This window comes from Camellia sinensis, chromosome 1 (assembly GCF_055761805.1).
Source record: "Camellia sinensis isolate YWXY chromosome 1, ASM5576180v1, whole genome shotgun sequence".
Classification (NCBI taxonomy): Eukaryota; Viridiplantae; Streptophyta; class Magnoliopsida; order Ericales; family Theaceae; genus Camellia; species Camellia sinensis.
This window is the reverse complement of record NC_138961.1, coordinates 228201198-228217407: the sequence shown is the minus strand read 5'-3', so window position 1 is coordinate 228217407 and position 16210 is coordinate 228201198. Positions and strand designations below refer to the sequence as shown.

The following is a 16210-nucleotide window of genomic DNA, read 5'->3' as shown; positions in this document are numbered from 1 at the left end:
ATGATCGTCTGGCAGTTTTCCATCTCTAAGGAATACTATTATCGCATCCATCCAGCTTGGTCCCATCTCCGCACACATTGCTTCATGCTCTGTGTTCAGTGGTTCTACACTTGGACCTGATAAGTAGTCAACCATTATTGTCCTTGCCTCTCCTAGTTTTATTACACTAGCCAGGTTGGCCAAGGCATTAGCATGGCCATTGTCATCTTGGCTAACTTACTATAGTCAGCAATTTTGGAACAATGCTATCAATCTGCCCACCTCCTTTACATAGGCCACCATCCTTTCATCTCAGGCAGCATATTCACCTGTTGCCTGGTTGACGATAAGCTAGGAGTCACAGAAGATCATTACCTCGTTGGCTTCCATTGCTGCTGCCAACTTTAATCCAGCGATCAGTGCTTCATGCTCTGCTTCGTTGTTTGAGGCCTTAAATCCCAAATGAATAGATTGTTCCAGCATCTGCCCATCCGATGATACTATCACTACTCCTGCCCCAGCTCCTTGTCGATTTGAACTTCCATCAACAAATAGGCAGAAGGAGTCGTCGACGTAAATACTGCAGGGCCCGAGTTTTTCTTCTTTCCTCTATTCTGCTATCCCCAGCTGGGTTTCTCCTTGTTCACCTGGACATCGTATACCCCGGCTCAACGGAGCTCGATGTATGGTGGCGCTTGGTGTGAACTCGACCACGAAGTCGACCAAAACTTGGCCTTTGATTGTTGTTATGGGTCTGAATTCCAGGTCATATTGGCCTAACACCACTGCCCATCTGGCTATCTTGCCTGTCAGATCTCCTTGTTACAATAGGGACTTCAAAGGATGTTCAGTTAACACCACAATCTTGTGGGTTTGAAAGTAATGATTCAGCTTCTTGGGGGCCATTACTAAAGCCAGTGTCAACTTCTCCAAGGGTAGGTATCTGGTCTCTACATCTGCTAAGGTTTTACTCACGTATTAGACTGCCCTTTATTCTCCATTTTTTTCCCTGATTACCATTGCACTTACTGCATATTCTGAAACCGCCAAGTATGAGAACAGCTCCTCTCCAGGTACTGGATTTGAGAGAACTAGAGCGGTGGTCAAGTATCTCTTCAAGTCGGCCAAGGCGACTTCGCACTCTTCTGTCCATAAGAAGTCTGTGGCTTTCTTCACTATATTGAAGAAAGGTTTGCATTTGTCAGAACTTTTGCTTATGAATCTATTTAGGGCTGCAACCCTTCCAGTCAACATCTGTATTTGTTTTGCCGATGTTGGGCTCTTTAACTCCAATATGACTTTGATTTGATCCGGGCTTGCCTCAATGTCCTTTCTAGTGACCAAGTATCCCAGGAACTTCCCTGACCCAACTCCAAATGCACACTTCGATGTATTGAGTCGGAACCGAAATGTCCTTAGGATATCAAAGATTATCTTCAGGTCAGCCAGATAATCCTCAGGTTCCTTGGTCTTCACGACCATGTCATCAATGTATACCTCCACTGTTTTGCCTATTAGATGTTTGAACATCTTAGTCACCAATCTCTGGTAAGTTGCTCCTGTATTTTTCAACCCAAAAGGCATCACTCTGTAGCAATACAGCCCTTTTGGGGGGATAAATGCAATTTTCTCCTCATCTGGAGGGTACATGGCTATCTGACGGTACCCTCTATAAGCGTTCAGGAAGCTCATCCTTCCATGCCCTGAAGTGGCATCCACCAATTGATCAATCTTGGGCAGTGGGAAACTGTCTTTGGGATAAGCTTTGTTCAGGCTGGTGAAGTCTACACAAACCCTCCACTTTCCATTCTTTTTGTTCACAACAACCGTGTTTGATAACCATGTTGGGTAGTTTACCTCTCGAATGGCTCTGGCCTCTAGAAGTTTACCCACTTCCTCTTCTACTGCCTCAACATACATTAACGTAGGCCTCTTTGCTCACTGGATGACAGGTTTGGCCAACCTGTCCACGTTCAGTCTATGGCAAGTGACCTCGGGGTCAATACTAGACATCTCGTATGGTGTCCAAGAAAACACCTCAATGTTTGCTCTCAAGAACGCCTCTAGTTTCTTTTCTTCTTCCTCGGCCAAGCCTGAGCCGAGAAGGAAGAAGCACTCTTCATCGCTTTGCTGGACCAAGATCTTCTTCAGGGCTTCCTCACTTTTCTCGGCTGGTTCTTTGTCGACGTCCTCAAAGACCTCTATGTCCTCATCTTTAATCTCTGCTGCTCTGCTTCTCGTATGCTGTAGGTGGATTTCATTGCTGCCATGGAGCAATTCTTTGCTTGCACTCGATCTCCTCTGACCTCCTTAATTCCATGTTCTGTTGGGAACCACAACAACTGGTGTAAAGTTGAGGGAACAGCCCCCATTGCATGCAGCCATGGCCTTCCCAGGATAACATTGTAAGAGGAGGGGGTATCAATTATGGTGAACTCAATTTTTACCTTCTTGGTGCCAGCCTGCAGCTCCAAACTTACTGCTCTTAGGGGCCACGTCGGCATTCCATTGAACCCAACCAATGGACCATTAGATTGTTCCAGATCATCTTAGTGAAGGCCAAGCTTCTTATAACACCTGACATACATGATGTCACAAAAGTTGCCCTGGTCGATCAGAATTCATTTTACCTGGCACTCTCCAATCTTGAGGGATACTACCAAGGCATTGTTGTGTGGATACTGCACCATCTCTAGGTCATCTTTAGTAAAGGACACCACTAGTCTCTGGCACTCGTCTGCCCTAGGTCTCTTCTGCCGGACCTGATACACATGTTGCAAGTGTTTTACTTTCTGAGTTTCCCCATGTATCTCGTTCTCATTGACCTTCGAGTGAATCACATTGATCACTCGAGGTCCGCCTGTTTGCGGTTGTAGTGCTGGTGAAGGCGGTGTTGCCGGTGCCTGAGGCAGTCTTGCTTGCTCTTCCCTTGTCCTGGTCTCATCTACCAGGTCCTTTAGATGACCTTGTCTTACTAGGTCCTCCAGATGTGCCTTTAGGGCTCTGCACCCTTGAGTTAGATGCTCATTCTCATTGTGATAGGCACAACGTTTTCTCAGACTTCTTTCCATAAATTCACCATGAATCCTCTCTGGTGCTCTATAATAGGGCTGATTCTGGATTCTTTCCAAGACTTTGTAGACCGAAATTCGAAATACGGTTGTAACTGCCTGTGTAGCCCTTAATCCTATCTCTTGTTTATTGTATCCACCATTACCTCGGCCTCGCCTCAGTAAGCTGTTTCTCTTCTATTGTTTTGATGCCTTTGTCCTCGACGTGTCCTCCTCGACCGTAGCATACTTTTCTATCCTGGCCATAAGTTTCGCCATACTTTTTGGTAGTGTCTTTGTCAGTAATTTTTGAAGCAGACAATCATCTTTCAAGCTGTTCTTAAAAGACACTACCACAACCTCTTGGTTACATCCTGGTATCCAGTTGAATGCCTCATAATACCTTTTGACATAAGCCCTGAGGCTTTCATCCTCACCTATCCTCAAAGCCATCAGGGAGTCCACCCACAACGGCTGTAGTTTGTTTGTCACAAACCTGGCCACGAACATCTCAGCCAGGCTTTCCCAACTTTTCACAGTTCTTTTCAGCAACTTATGAAACCAGTTTGATGTGATTTCCCCAAAGAATGAGGGAAACACTTTGCAAAGCAACGGCTCGTTCCCGGTGTACAGTGCCAATGAGTTTAGGTACAAGCTGACGTGAAAGTTAAGGTCAGACTTACCGTCGTATATCTGGAACCTCGGCGTGTGGAACCTTTTCGGGGCCTTAAATTTGTCCAACTTTACCGAGAACGGCGTTCTCGGCTTGACCGGAGAGGTTACCTCAGCATCTTGCCGCTTCCTCTGGAGGTAATCCCTCAAATCCTCCTTGGTCCGTCCAGGAGCTCGGCTATCAACGGATTTCAACCTTTTTGGTGCGCTACTCCCGATGTCGTTATGAGTCCTCTTGGATCTCTCTCCATTAGTTGCGTCGAAACAAAGTTCCTTCCCTTGAACATACCAATGTTCTTTGGGGTCAGCTTCTTATGCGTCCTCCAAGAATCGCCCTTCATTGACTCTCCTCGCCTAACCTCCCTTGAAGGCCGGTGAGAGTGTTCCTTGGTCCTAGTGTGCTGGGGGACTGTAGGGACTGTTTTCTGCCCCCTTTTCTGGGCATTGTTATTGGCCATTAGAATCGGCGTATCTTGTAACGGAAACGGTGGCTGCATGACGCTGTTCTGCATCATAAAATTGACGACTGATTGTAGGTCCGCCAATTTATTCGTCATTCCCTTCATCTCTCCGTCCCTTCGCAGGCATCTATCTTTCCATATCTGGAGGTCATTCTCGTTATAATACCCGCATTGGTCTGTCTTCTTTGGTACGTCCCCCTCCTGACCGACGTCCTTCTCTCCGGGGTTCTGTTCCCGAGTTTCTTCATTGCAGTTATCCTCCTCTACATTGGAATCAAAGTGTTTACCACTTCCAGTAGGGATGTCGTCCCCAATTTTCTCTTTCTGTCCGTCGTTAGCCATCTATTCTCCTTTCTTTCCCACAGACAGCGCCAAATTGTGCGTGTTGTTTTCTGACCACACTGCCAAACAAGTACTCAGCTGGAGAACACCGACAAAATAGATTGCACCCGAACGACCTGTCACAGAAAGAAAAGACTCCGACGATGGTTCTTCCACTCGGGGGCACTCCGACGATCAAGTCAGTAATCAATATCTCTCAAAGATAACCAATTATGCTTAACTCACAAGCCAGAATACCAAAAGCGTACCTTAGACCCACGAGGGTGCCTTACTTTTATAACCAGCACTAACCTGATTCCGATAGAAGTCTAGCTTCTCTTGGACTCTGGTTCAATGCTCATCCTAGACTCTCCAATAGATAAAGATAAACTCCCTAAGAGTTTTATCCTTATCCAGGCTGAGGTCCTCTCTCATTCTAGGACTCTTGTCCCTTATCCGTTCATCTCGGATTTCGCTATCTTCGCAAATAATCTCGGCCTAGCCGAAATCACCTCGGCGCCATGACCAGGACACGTGGCACCTCAGCTGGCACTTCAGTGCCACCTTGGCCGCGTGTCCCCACAAAGGGTAATGCTATACACATAAATAAAGTTTTTAAATTTTTTGGTTTCTAACTAAAGTTTATATTATTGTAGTAATTTTTTTTTTTCCGAATTGCACAATTTTATTACGGTAAATAACAAAAAGTTTGTAGGGTTTTTTTAATTCATATAATATTTTTTAATGATTATGAATGGTTTGAAATTAGAGCATTTGACCTAATGGTTGTTTAACATTTTTGTGTTGTCAGGTTTTGTATTCAATTTTTATGAAGAGAAGGTTGATACCCTAGCTTGAATTCCAATTTTAAGTAATAAATGGATTAGAAATTAGAGTCTAAATTTATAATTCATTTCAAATTTTTAGATTCATGTCTAAGGCTAGGGAAATTTATGAATACTTGGGAGTTATAAATCTCATTATTTCAACAAATAAAAAATATATAGTTAATAACAAAAAAAAAAGTTATTGAGGCACCATAGAAATTAAATTTAAACAAAAAGGACAACGACTATGATACTCTTATTTTCATCTATACTATTATATATGTGAGCATTTAGATTAGTTTCTTGAAACTTTGTCTCTCTTCATGTCAAGTGTCCAGTGATCTACCCCCAAAAAAAAAAAAATGGACTTGAACTCAGGATAACAAATTTGACAAGAAAAGCTCTTATCACTTGAGACCATAACCAATATATGTCAAGTATTTTATTTATTTAACTTGCTCACGCCACCAGTGTATATAAAAAGCACTTCATTCTCTGTTTTTCTCGTATCAGCGGAATCTGACGCACCCTCTTTCCAGTTCTCTGAGCGGCTTCTCGTCCTCATCCTCGTCCTCTTTGTCGTGTCCTTCTCCTCCTAGAATGGAAGATTACGGGCAGCGGCTGCTCTTCGTGGAGGAGACATCATTGTACAATCGTGCAGTGCTGGGAGCTTTCTTGCCGAGTAATGTGTGGGAACCAGTCCCTCACTTCTTCCAGACGTGGCTCCGGAACTACATTGGAGTAATCCTCATGTACTTCGTATCTGGTTTCCTCTGGTGTTTCTGCATTTATTACTTGATCAAAGTTTATCTTCCTAAAGGTACATTCTTCTTATAAATGCAGATATATACATATAAATGTATATATATTTTGTTTAGTTCGATCGTTCCTGTTTTCTATTGGATTTATGAAAAATCTGCATGGTTTTTGATTGACACTCTCGTTTCAGCTACCCTGTTGTTTTTATTTTGACTGTTGATGTTTATTCCAGTTTGATATTGGTTGGGTTGTAGTATGTCAATTTCAATCTCGTGTTTAATCCCTTAGACTCAGTTTGTTTAAAATAAAATAGGTAGAAGGTGAAAGAAAGAAAAAAAAAAAAAAAAACTTAAACTTTTAGTATGAGTTTATTTAGGGGTGGTTGGAGATGTTCTAAATAAGTGTACTTTTTGACTTTTTATGAAATATGGGTTAAGTATGAGATGAGTTTGAAGTGATTGTGATAGAGATGTAATGTGACTTAAATAGGATAAAGACTTTTTGACTTTTTGATTTTTTTTAGTACATGCCAAACAAGGCATAGTGGTAGAAAGTATAAAAAAACTAATTTTCTTGTATAATTCATATTAGCATTGTAACTAATTTTTTTTATTTCTTGCAAAAAAAAAAAAAAAAAAAAAAATTGAATGTGTGAGTTATCTATAACTAAATTTTTATATTTTTATATTTTTTTCATACAAAATTTTTATTTTAATTAAATGTTTGCAATAAAATATATTTTCTTTTCTCCATTTTTTTTTTTTTCACTTCATTCTCTTATACTTTCAGTTTCTACCAAATTTTCTTTCTAATCAAATGGAGTCTTAATAAAAAATTATTAAATATTTTTAAAATATTATATAACATTATTTACATAGTACTCTTCACAAATGAAAATTTGTAATTTGTATTAGATTGGTAATCAAGTATTTATCAATGGTCTAATAAAGAATGAGTAAGTCTCTTTGATTTGTAAATTTTTTCCCTACATGATTTTTTTTGGAGTATCAGGTAAGCATTGTATGTTTTTTTAAATAAAAAAAAAAAACCTAAATCTTTGATATATTACTAAATGGGATTTTCATAAACTTCAAATCTCAAAATATGTGATTTTGTACATAGATAGATATGCATAAAATATTTATGCATATATGTATATATATTATGAATGTCTGAATCAGTCGATTTATTTTTTAATTTATGCATTATTCATATTTTTTAAAGCAAAGTTTTAAAATTGAGTTTATTTTTTAATTTTAATTTATGAATTTTTGTTTCTTTGTGTTGCTAACTTTACATTTAATGAGATGGGTTTTTGTGTGCATTATTGGTGCCTAACCCTCTATTCTTTTTGCGTCAATATTTCTATATCGATCTTTAATCTTCTTTCAGCAATACTACAGTTTCAGATTTTTTCTCAAAATTTCATCAAGAGATATTAACTTGTGGTCTAAATTTATTCAAGCCAAGGACCCCAAATTGTACATAGTTAATCTTAACCTTACATTTTTTCTAGACAAATTTTGGGTCTATATTTCTGGTTAGTAGCTTTTTCAATCTTCTTTATGTATATGAAATTTTTTTCTCATTGAGTTGGTAAGAGTTCCATGAGAGAACGTCTTGAATCTTGAGGATTTGTTGCCCGAACTTTCTCTATTTCCTATCCGAAGGGTTTGACATGGTAGATGATGCCTAAGACTTGGGGGTTTACTCTCTCTAAAGTCTCAGGTTCGCCTATACTCGCTAACAAAAACTTTTATAGCGTGTTTGGTTGGGGGATTTGAAGAGAAATTTAGAAAGAAAAATGAAAAAGGTAGGTAAAATGTGAATAAAACATACTTATATTTCACATAGTTTCACACACCTTTTCCCTTTCCCTTTCTAAATCCCTCTCCAAATCCCTCAACCAAACACAGCATTAGGGTCACAAATTATAGGACATAAATCTTGTTTTGAAAAGCTTGTTCAAACTATAGGTATTTAGTCTGATATGCCCAGTTTGACCTATGATACCCTACATATCCCCCCAAAATAATAATAATAATCTCTATTCCCTTATGAAACTTGCCAAAATCAAATCTTCTTATAGATAGCATTGTTTATTTGTACCAAATTAAGATGGAACTTTGATTGTTTTTAAGGAATTGGCTATTGAGAAAATGATAAATTATCTTTGTATAATAGGCTTGATCAATAAATAAAAGAATGCTGGATTATTTACCACAATAATTGCATTCATCCATATCAAATCATGATATAATTTATTTAAATCTCTTTCCATATTAAATTAGGTGTTTTGAATCTCTTGTTGCAGATGCCATGCCTTCAACAAAAGCCATGCTCTTGCAGATATATGTTTCAATGAAGGCTATGCCATGGTATGCTGCTCTTCTTACAGTTTCCGAGTACATGGTTGAAAATGGATGGACACGGTGTTTTCCAAGAATAAGCGATGTCAGTTGCCTCGCCTATGTTGTTTACTTAACGATTTATCTTGTAATTGTGGAATTCGGGATTTACTGGATTCACAGGAAATTGCATGACATAAAACTTCTCTATAAGTATTGTCACGCAACACATCACATCTACAACAAGCAAAATACTCTCTCCCCATTTGCTGGTAAGTGATACTTTCTATACTCATTTTAGTTTCCATAATTTTGGTAATAAGTCAAATTATAAGAGGACAAACCAATATTTCCAAAATCCCAAACTCATTACTTAGCAAAGTCAATCCTCAAGAAAAGCTTGAAAATTATGATTGATTCATTATAAAAATGAAAAAATTTCATTCATGTCAATTATTATATTTTAGATATGGTAAAAAAAGTATGCTGAATTTAGTTTCCATTCTATTTTGAGTATCCTCATAGTTGAAAGTTTTTGAGTTTATATCTATCTAAATAAACTAATAACTAGGTGCTTCAATCTTATGTTTTGTGTATTAGGTTTGGCATTCCATCCCTTGGATGGGATATTGCAGGCATTACCACATGTTATGGCACTCTTCCTTGTGCCAACGCATTTGAAAATGCATATATTACTCTTATTCGCGGAAGGCGTATGGACAACCAACATTCACGATTGCATCCACGCTAAACTCTGGCCTGTCATGGGTGCTGGCTACCACACCATCCATCACATCACATGCCGCCATAACTATGGCCACTTCACAATATGGATGGACTGGATGTTTGGAACTCTTCAGCATCCTACACATGATCAACCCAAGAATATGTGATTTGTGTATACCTACAGTATTTACCAAGGAAAATGTTAAGTATCATGAAAAATGCTTCATGAAAATGATCATAAACAAATCTCTGTCCTTGTATTACAGTTTGTAACTTGTTATATATCTAATCTAAGGGTCAAAAATATTTCATGATTATTTTCATGAAATATTTTTCATAATACCTTTAAGCTTGTAAACTGTGTATTATGTATTATGTCCTTAAGTAGAAAAGAAAATAAGAGAATTTTCGGGTTGGCAGACCATTTTGTCACCTCATATTCAATTGTTGTAATGGATTAATTCATGAACATACAGTAAGTTTAATCTTAACAATCAAATAATTGAAGATGACCTTACAAGTAAAGTCATTTTGCTTCAAAATTGTTGGGTCACAGCCATACACGTAATGTTATATGATAGGGCGGAGGATTTTTCCTATGTTCTAATAATTTTTTAATTAATTTCCATATTTCAAAATTTTTAAATAATCTTATAATTAAAAAAATACGATTCATTCATACAATTTCTTTCCCTCACGATTCCTTTAATGACGTGACAAGCAAAATTTAAAATGTTGACTCATATCATATATTCTCTCCCTCAAAACTCTCATTACATGCATTTTGTTTTACCACCACTCAACGAGGATTGTGGGAAAAAAGATGCTGTAACTAACAATGCAATTATCAGAAATTAAAAATGGGAAAAGTTAGGGATCATGAAATTTTTTTCATACAAATGATCGTGAAAGATTTATAATCCTTGGATTATCTTGATTAGTGTATAGTGCTTTATTCTAAGTGTAATTCAAGGGTCACAAAGTTTTCATGATTATTTTTATGAAAGATTTTTCATGACACCTAACATTGTTGATTAAAAATACATGGAGAAATAAGAATTTGGAAGAGAAAAGAGTATCTTGCCCAAGATAAGAGGTGTGTATAGGATTCTTTATCAATTCTGTTTCCAAACAAAAGATATGAACAAAAAGAAGAGAGATAAAACTGTAAAAACGGCCAAACCATCCTCTGCTTTGCTCTGAGTCTGAGTTGAGAAGTGAGAGCTAACTATCTATCATCCATGGCTGCCACTATCTTTCTCTCTCCTCCACCTTTTCCATCATCAAACACCCACCATTTCCCTCACATCTCTAAACCAATTTCACACTCCTACATTCCCACTTCACTCTCCCTCCTCAACCCCAGTTCTTTCAGAAGCCCTAAATAAATCAGTCTCTCCCTCCACTCCCCTGATCAAATCCCTCACATCCACTTCTACCCCCTACACCATTCAATCTCCAAACCCAGATTATTCGTTATCAGCAGAGCCAATTTTGCGCTCCTATGCGGCTATTAAGATGCCCACAGCTCCTTGGATGAAGGGTCCTCTTTCTTCTTCATCCTAATCAAGTCTCGGACCTCTCTAAAAATAATAAAATGGTGTATAAATGTTCTGATCTCATCAGCTTTGAGATTTAAAAAAAAAAAAAAAAAACAACCCAGGTCAAGTTTTATGTTTTATTTTTTTCCAGAAGCACACCATTGTTTTCACATGATCACAAGAAGTTTCTGTATTATTATTGATGACATGACCATTAACACTCTGTTTTGACCAAAAAAATAAAAAAATAAAATTGCTGGTAGAAAATGTTCTTACAAAAAAATAAAATAAAATATCTTCAAAAAAATATTTTCGTGTGTTCGGTTGCAACTTGCAACCCTACCAGTCATTCTTAAATAGGATAAGTTAAAATTTGCCCATAAAGACACTGAAAGTCCTGCACTCTAGCAACCTAGTTAATACTCATAAATCTAAGAAAACGCCACGCGGAATGGGCGTAAATTATTTCTCACAAATATATTTATGTTGTTTTAATAATAAAATACGAATTAAGATATTATTTATTTTTAATGAAATGACTTTTTTTTGTATTTGTATTGAAAGGTATTTATAGATAAAATTATTTTTAAGAGAAAATCTCCATGCATATACGGAAAACATAAAATTTTTGGTATAATGAACTTGTTATCATTTAATCAAATAGCTATATTTTTAGTCTTGAATTGTAGGGAAGTATGGTTGTCATCAATTTCATTAACCAAAATTGGATGTTCCATTAATGTCCATTTTTCTTTTGGTATGGCATTCCATTTACATGAGCTGACTGTAACTCCTGTATCTATAAGAACACTGAGGCTATAGAATTTATAACTTGCAAAATTAAATGTTCCCAATACATATTTATATCTTGTTTTTCCTTGGTTAGGAGAAAAAATAATATCATCATTTTTTATTTGAAAATGATACATATTTGCAGACTTAATATGTTCAAGTTATTTTCCTGTTCTTAGGAAAATAGGAATCTGAACATTGTTTGAAATAATAGATTCTTTATTAGAATTATTACTTGATTCTCCAATACTTAATTTTGAAAATGATTTGTTAGAAAAATCTTTTTCAAATACAGAAGTTGATCTTTTAATTTTTGAAACTGTATTTTCAATATATAAATTTGTTCCTGATACTTGCATTTTGTAATTGTGCAAGATTTTTTGTTTTAGAAGATTCTCCTTGTCCCACTAAGTCGTGGATTAACCATTGTCGAGGGACTTCTAAATCGCTCCAATTCATTAGACGAGGTTGCATTACCGTGTCAAATGGTCTTGGTTCAAAGATTTCAACGATTTTATTATCGTTTGATCTTGTTTTTGTTTCAGGAAACTTGGTTAATTCGTGAATTGTTTTCCAACAAATAGCCAAATCATGAGAATTTGATTTCAATCCTAATCCTTGTGTTTTAATTTTTATTCTGACTGTATGTTCAAGATTAGGATCATTTATGGAAATAAATAAATTTGGTCTAGCATTAAACCAAACTACTCCATTAGCCAAATAAGATTGAATTCCTCCAATGATTGCTTTCATTGGATTGGAAAATCTTTTGTTAAAAATTACTGTCAAAATAGGAGTATGTATCCCTTGACAAAATAAGGTTGTTATGGTTACTTGAATTAATCCAATATGAATATATTGAATTTCAAGATATTTCTTTTTCCATCTTACAACCTTTTTCTTGTCAAAAAAAGGAATGTCAATATTTCCTTCTTCCGACCATTTTGCTTAAGTGTTACCACTGTATTGTTCAAACACTCTTGTTGAAAAGAAGTTGAATTGTGAAAGTTTATAAATTTCTGGAACAGCAACTTCTTGCATTTTTTCGAATTTTGCTAATTCTTCATCAGTAAAAGTTTTTTCTTCTCCGATTACATCTCCAAGTTGAATTGCCCGTAATTCTTCTTGAGATATACTATCTGCTTCTTGAGATATTTATTGACTATTATTAGTCATCATGAAGATTAGTTCTTCATCTGAACTTTTTTCATCACTAGAAATTTCATATAAGATTTCTTCTTCATCAGAAATTTCTTCGCCATATATTATTTCAAAATCTTGTTCTTCAAGAACTTTGATCATTTTATTTGCATTTTTTCCCCTGTTTCGGCATTCGGGTGCATAGTCACCTTCTTCATTACAAATGTAACATTTACAAGTTTTCTTTTTTGAAACACTTGTTGGTTTCTTTTTCCGAAGATACTTTTTCTTTTTTGAAAAAGTTTTGTTCTTTTTCTAAGATTTCTATTTATATTTTTTGCGTTTTTTGGAAAAGCATTTTTGTTTAGAAAATGTATTACAACCAATTTTTCAATTTTTTTTAAAAATTTTATCACAACATTTTTGACCGTATTGTGAGTTGAAAATTTGATTTTTTACTTATTTTTTCGCCTTTGCTTCAAGACACCGATCTGCTATCAGTCTTAAAATATAGTTAATGCGAAAACTAAGATTATCATATTCTTTCATCCCATTTTTTTGAGAAAATCTGGATATGTTTTAATACATAACTCATCCCATGGATTAGGGAGTTTATTTAAAAATTGATCTAGTTAGGGTTGATTTGTTGGTGGATCAATAAGATAATAATATTTTTTTAAAGTTTGAACATAGTTTTCAAAAGAACAAATATTACATAATTCTAATTTAGTTAAAATATAATTTGCATCCGCTTGTAAATTAGTATCTCTTGCAAAACCACATAAATTTCTTTTATGATTTTTGCAAACTCAGCTAAAATTATGTCAAGTGTGAGAAAATTTGTTAACAAAGTCGTTTTTTGACTTTTTCCAATTTCATATTTTTTCCACTGTCTTAAAACCATTGCAACATATCTCCCTGGAGAGTTACTGCAATATAATCAATGAATTTTTCATTTAACCAACTATTTTTATAATTAGTAATAATGATGGACAAAGATTGTGCCTAATCATCAATTGCTTGTTCCTGATCCCTAAATGGAACATGATACAAGTCTAAATAAGTACAATTTTGAGCTATTGAATACTTATGGTTATTATCTTTTCTAGATATTACTGGCTCAGGTGTAGGATTGGAGGTACTTCCAGCGTTAGTATCATTTTTAATTTCATTTGTCTGAATAAAGTCAAAATTTTCTCCATTTCCCCATGTGCCAAATAATTCGGGATCAATTGGCTCATCTGCCTTTCTTTTTCCTTTATTTATTTCTGGTGAAATATCTTGATCTAATGTTTTTTCAGATGAGGATGATTAACTATCATCATTATTAGTTGACATATTAATATCATAATTAAAGTGTTGTAAAAGGGCTTCATTTTCTAGATAAGTTTTTCTTATCTGATCTAGTAACCTATTTCTTTCATCATTACCTAAATCTGGGTTTTTATATAATTTTCTCCAATAATTCTATATTTCAACAATAGTTTCATATTCAGTCCTATTATAGGTATTGGTCTAAAGCACCATAATATCTTCTGTACCATAAAATAGCATAGGAATATAATTATCTTCTGAACTATTCATTTCATCATTGTTTATGAAAGATATAGTTTCTAATTTTGTCACCAAATTGTTTATTTGATTTTTTGCTTCTTTATTTAAGTCAATATTTATTATAGAACCCAAATTGTCTATTTTAGATTCTATAGACTCAACTTTGATTTCTAGATAATTTTGATTTATTTTTTGATTTTTATCTAACTTAAAAAACCAAGAACACATAATATCAATAATATTATTTAAACTAGAACACATATTATTTATATTTGCAGACTCTTTAGTAATATGCAAACTATAGTCATATTTATTATTAATAGTATTTTTTGTATTTTCAAAGCATATTATATCTTCAGGGTTAATTACCATTATAGATTGTTGTTGGTATCTAAGACCCTCTTAGTGTATTATCTAGTGCCTAAAACATTTCTTTATGATCTTAAAGACTTAATTATAGCTAATAGTTAAAAGATTTTAATGAGTATATGGGTTTTGACATATACTAAGCATATAGGTTTTACAACAACTATAAATGAAACAAATAATTATGAATATACAAAATACAAAGGATACACAACTAAAAACCTAAACGATTTTTTTTTTTTTTAACATAAAGCACACCATACACATTTATATATATCAAAATTTATACATAGATATAAATACTTACATAGCTTGATCTTACTTTCAAAAGCTTTTCACCAAGTTCTGATACCAATTACAAACACAAAAAAGGAATTGAACTTTTTACTATTTTTATTATGGAATTATGGATTATGAAATTATGATGGAAAAATTAGAGACAAAGTTGGAAGCACAAAGGTAGAGAGAATTTACATTGTATATTCCGTTGGCTTCAAAGCCAATTTATAGACTACAACTTATGTATACAGACAAAAAAATATCAAACCTAACCGTAAGCTTTTTTTGATTTTCCAAAGGCTAGAAGAAAAAGAAATCTAACATAATAAATACATTTTTTTTTTTTTTTAGAAAGCCCAATACAATTTAAGAAGCTAAAACAGCCTCATCACTAATTATCCTGCAAAATTCAGGTGGCACCTCATTCTGCCAAATTCGTTTGCCGAGCACATGTCCCGCCAGACGAGCCAGCCCATGGGCAACTTTGTTCCCACTACGCAACACATGCGAACAACAAAAACTGGTGAAGCAGCGGCTTGTACACACAGCACCTTGGATAATATGGCCAAAACAGGACAGCACTTGATCCTCACAGCAGAAGGCTTTAATAACAGATAACGAGTCCCCTTCTAAATGAATATGGCTTAGGCCCAATTCTGCCCCAAATGCAATCGCGCTTGCTGCGGCTAGAGCTTCAGCACAATCCGCATCAACTCAATGTGGAAGTCTCTCCGACATGGCTGCAATAACTTTTCCACGAGCCTCCCGAACAATCACACCCACCCCAATGGCCTCCAGATCAGCAAAGGTTGCCGCATCGAAATTAATCTTGACTACACCCATTGACGGTGGCCTCCATCGTGATGGATTAGGACAGACCCGAAGACCTTGAACGAGGGCTCTGACTTGACAAAATTCTTGTAGATAGGCACACACTCGCTGGACAATCACCGGCGCAACCCGCTTAATATTATTAAATATAGCTTGGTTACGAGCAATCCATAACCCCCAACACAGCGCAAAGAACAACCCCAATCCTGCTGCATCAACTTGTTTCTCAATCTCAAGCACTCACTGATAAAAATCATAGCCCACCCCAACATCGATAACGAAAGCCAAAGGACTAGCAGCCCAAACCTATTGCGCCACTTCACATTCCTTAACACAGTGCACTAAAGTCTCCACAACTGCATCGCAGCAGTCACACCCAAGTTCCACAGGCACGCGATGTTGCCATAACCGGTCCTGGGTTGGGATAATATTCAAACATGTCTTCCATGCAAAGGCCTTGATCTTATTCGGAATTTTTAAATGCCAAACCCCTTTCCAAAAACGCCATTTGGCTTCTCTTATATTGGACGATTCCGAATATATCCCAATCCTAGACTGAGTCAT

The 16210-nt window shown here is 35.8% G+C and overlaps 2 protein-coding genes across 2 annotated transcripts; one reads left to right on the top strand and one right to left on the bottom strand.

Moving 5' to 3' along the window:
- Positions 1-5822: 5822 nt before the first annotated feature.
- Positions 5823-9580, top strand: LOC114319972 (delta(7)-sterol-C5(6)-desaturase). The gene is made up of 3 exons (XM_028267087.2): positions 5823-6130; positions 8384-8689; positions 9018-9580. The coding sequence occupies exons 1-3, from the start codon at positions 5911-5913 to the stop codon at positions 9308-9310; spliced, it is 819 nt and encodes a 272-aa protein (XP_028122888.2). The 5' UTR covers positions 5823-5910; the 3' UTR covers positions 9311-9580.
- Positions 9581-15529: 5949 nt separating this feature from the next.
- LOC145822661 (uncharacterized) lies at positions 15530-16210 on the bottom strand. The gene is made up of 2 exons (XM_082920344.1): positions 15970-16210; positions 15530-15864 (listed from the first exon to the last, which is right to left on the bottom strand). The coding sequence occupies exons 1-2, from the start codon at positions 16208-16210 to the stop codon at positions 15530-15532; spliced, it is 576 nt and encodes a 191-aa protein (XP_082776470.1).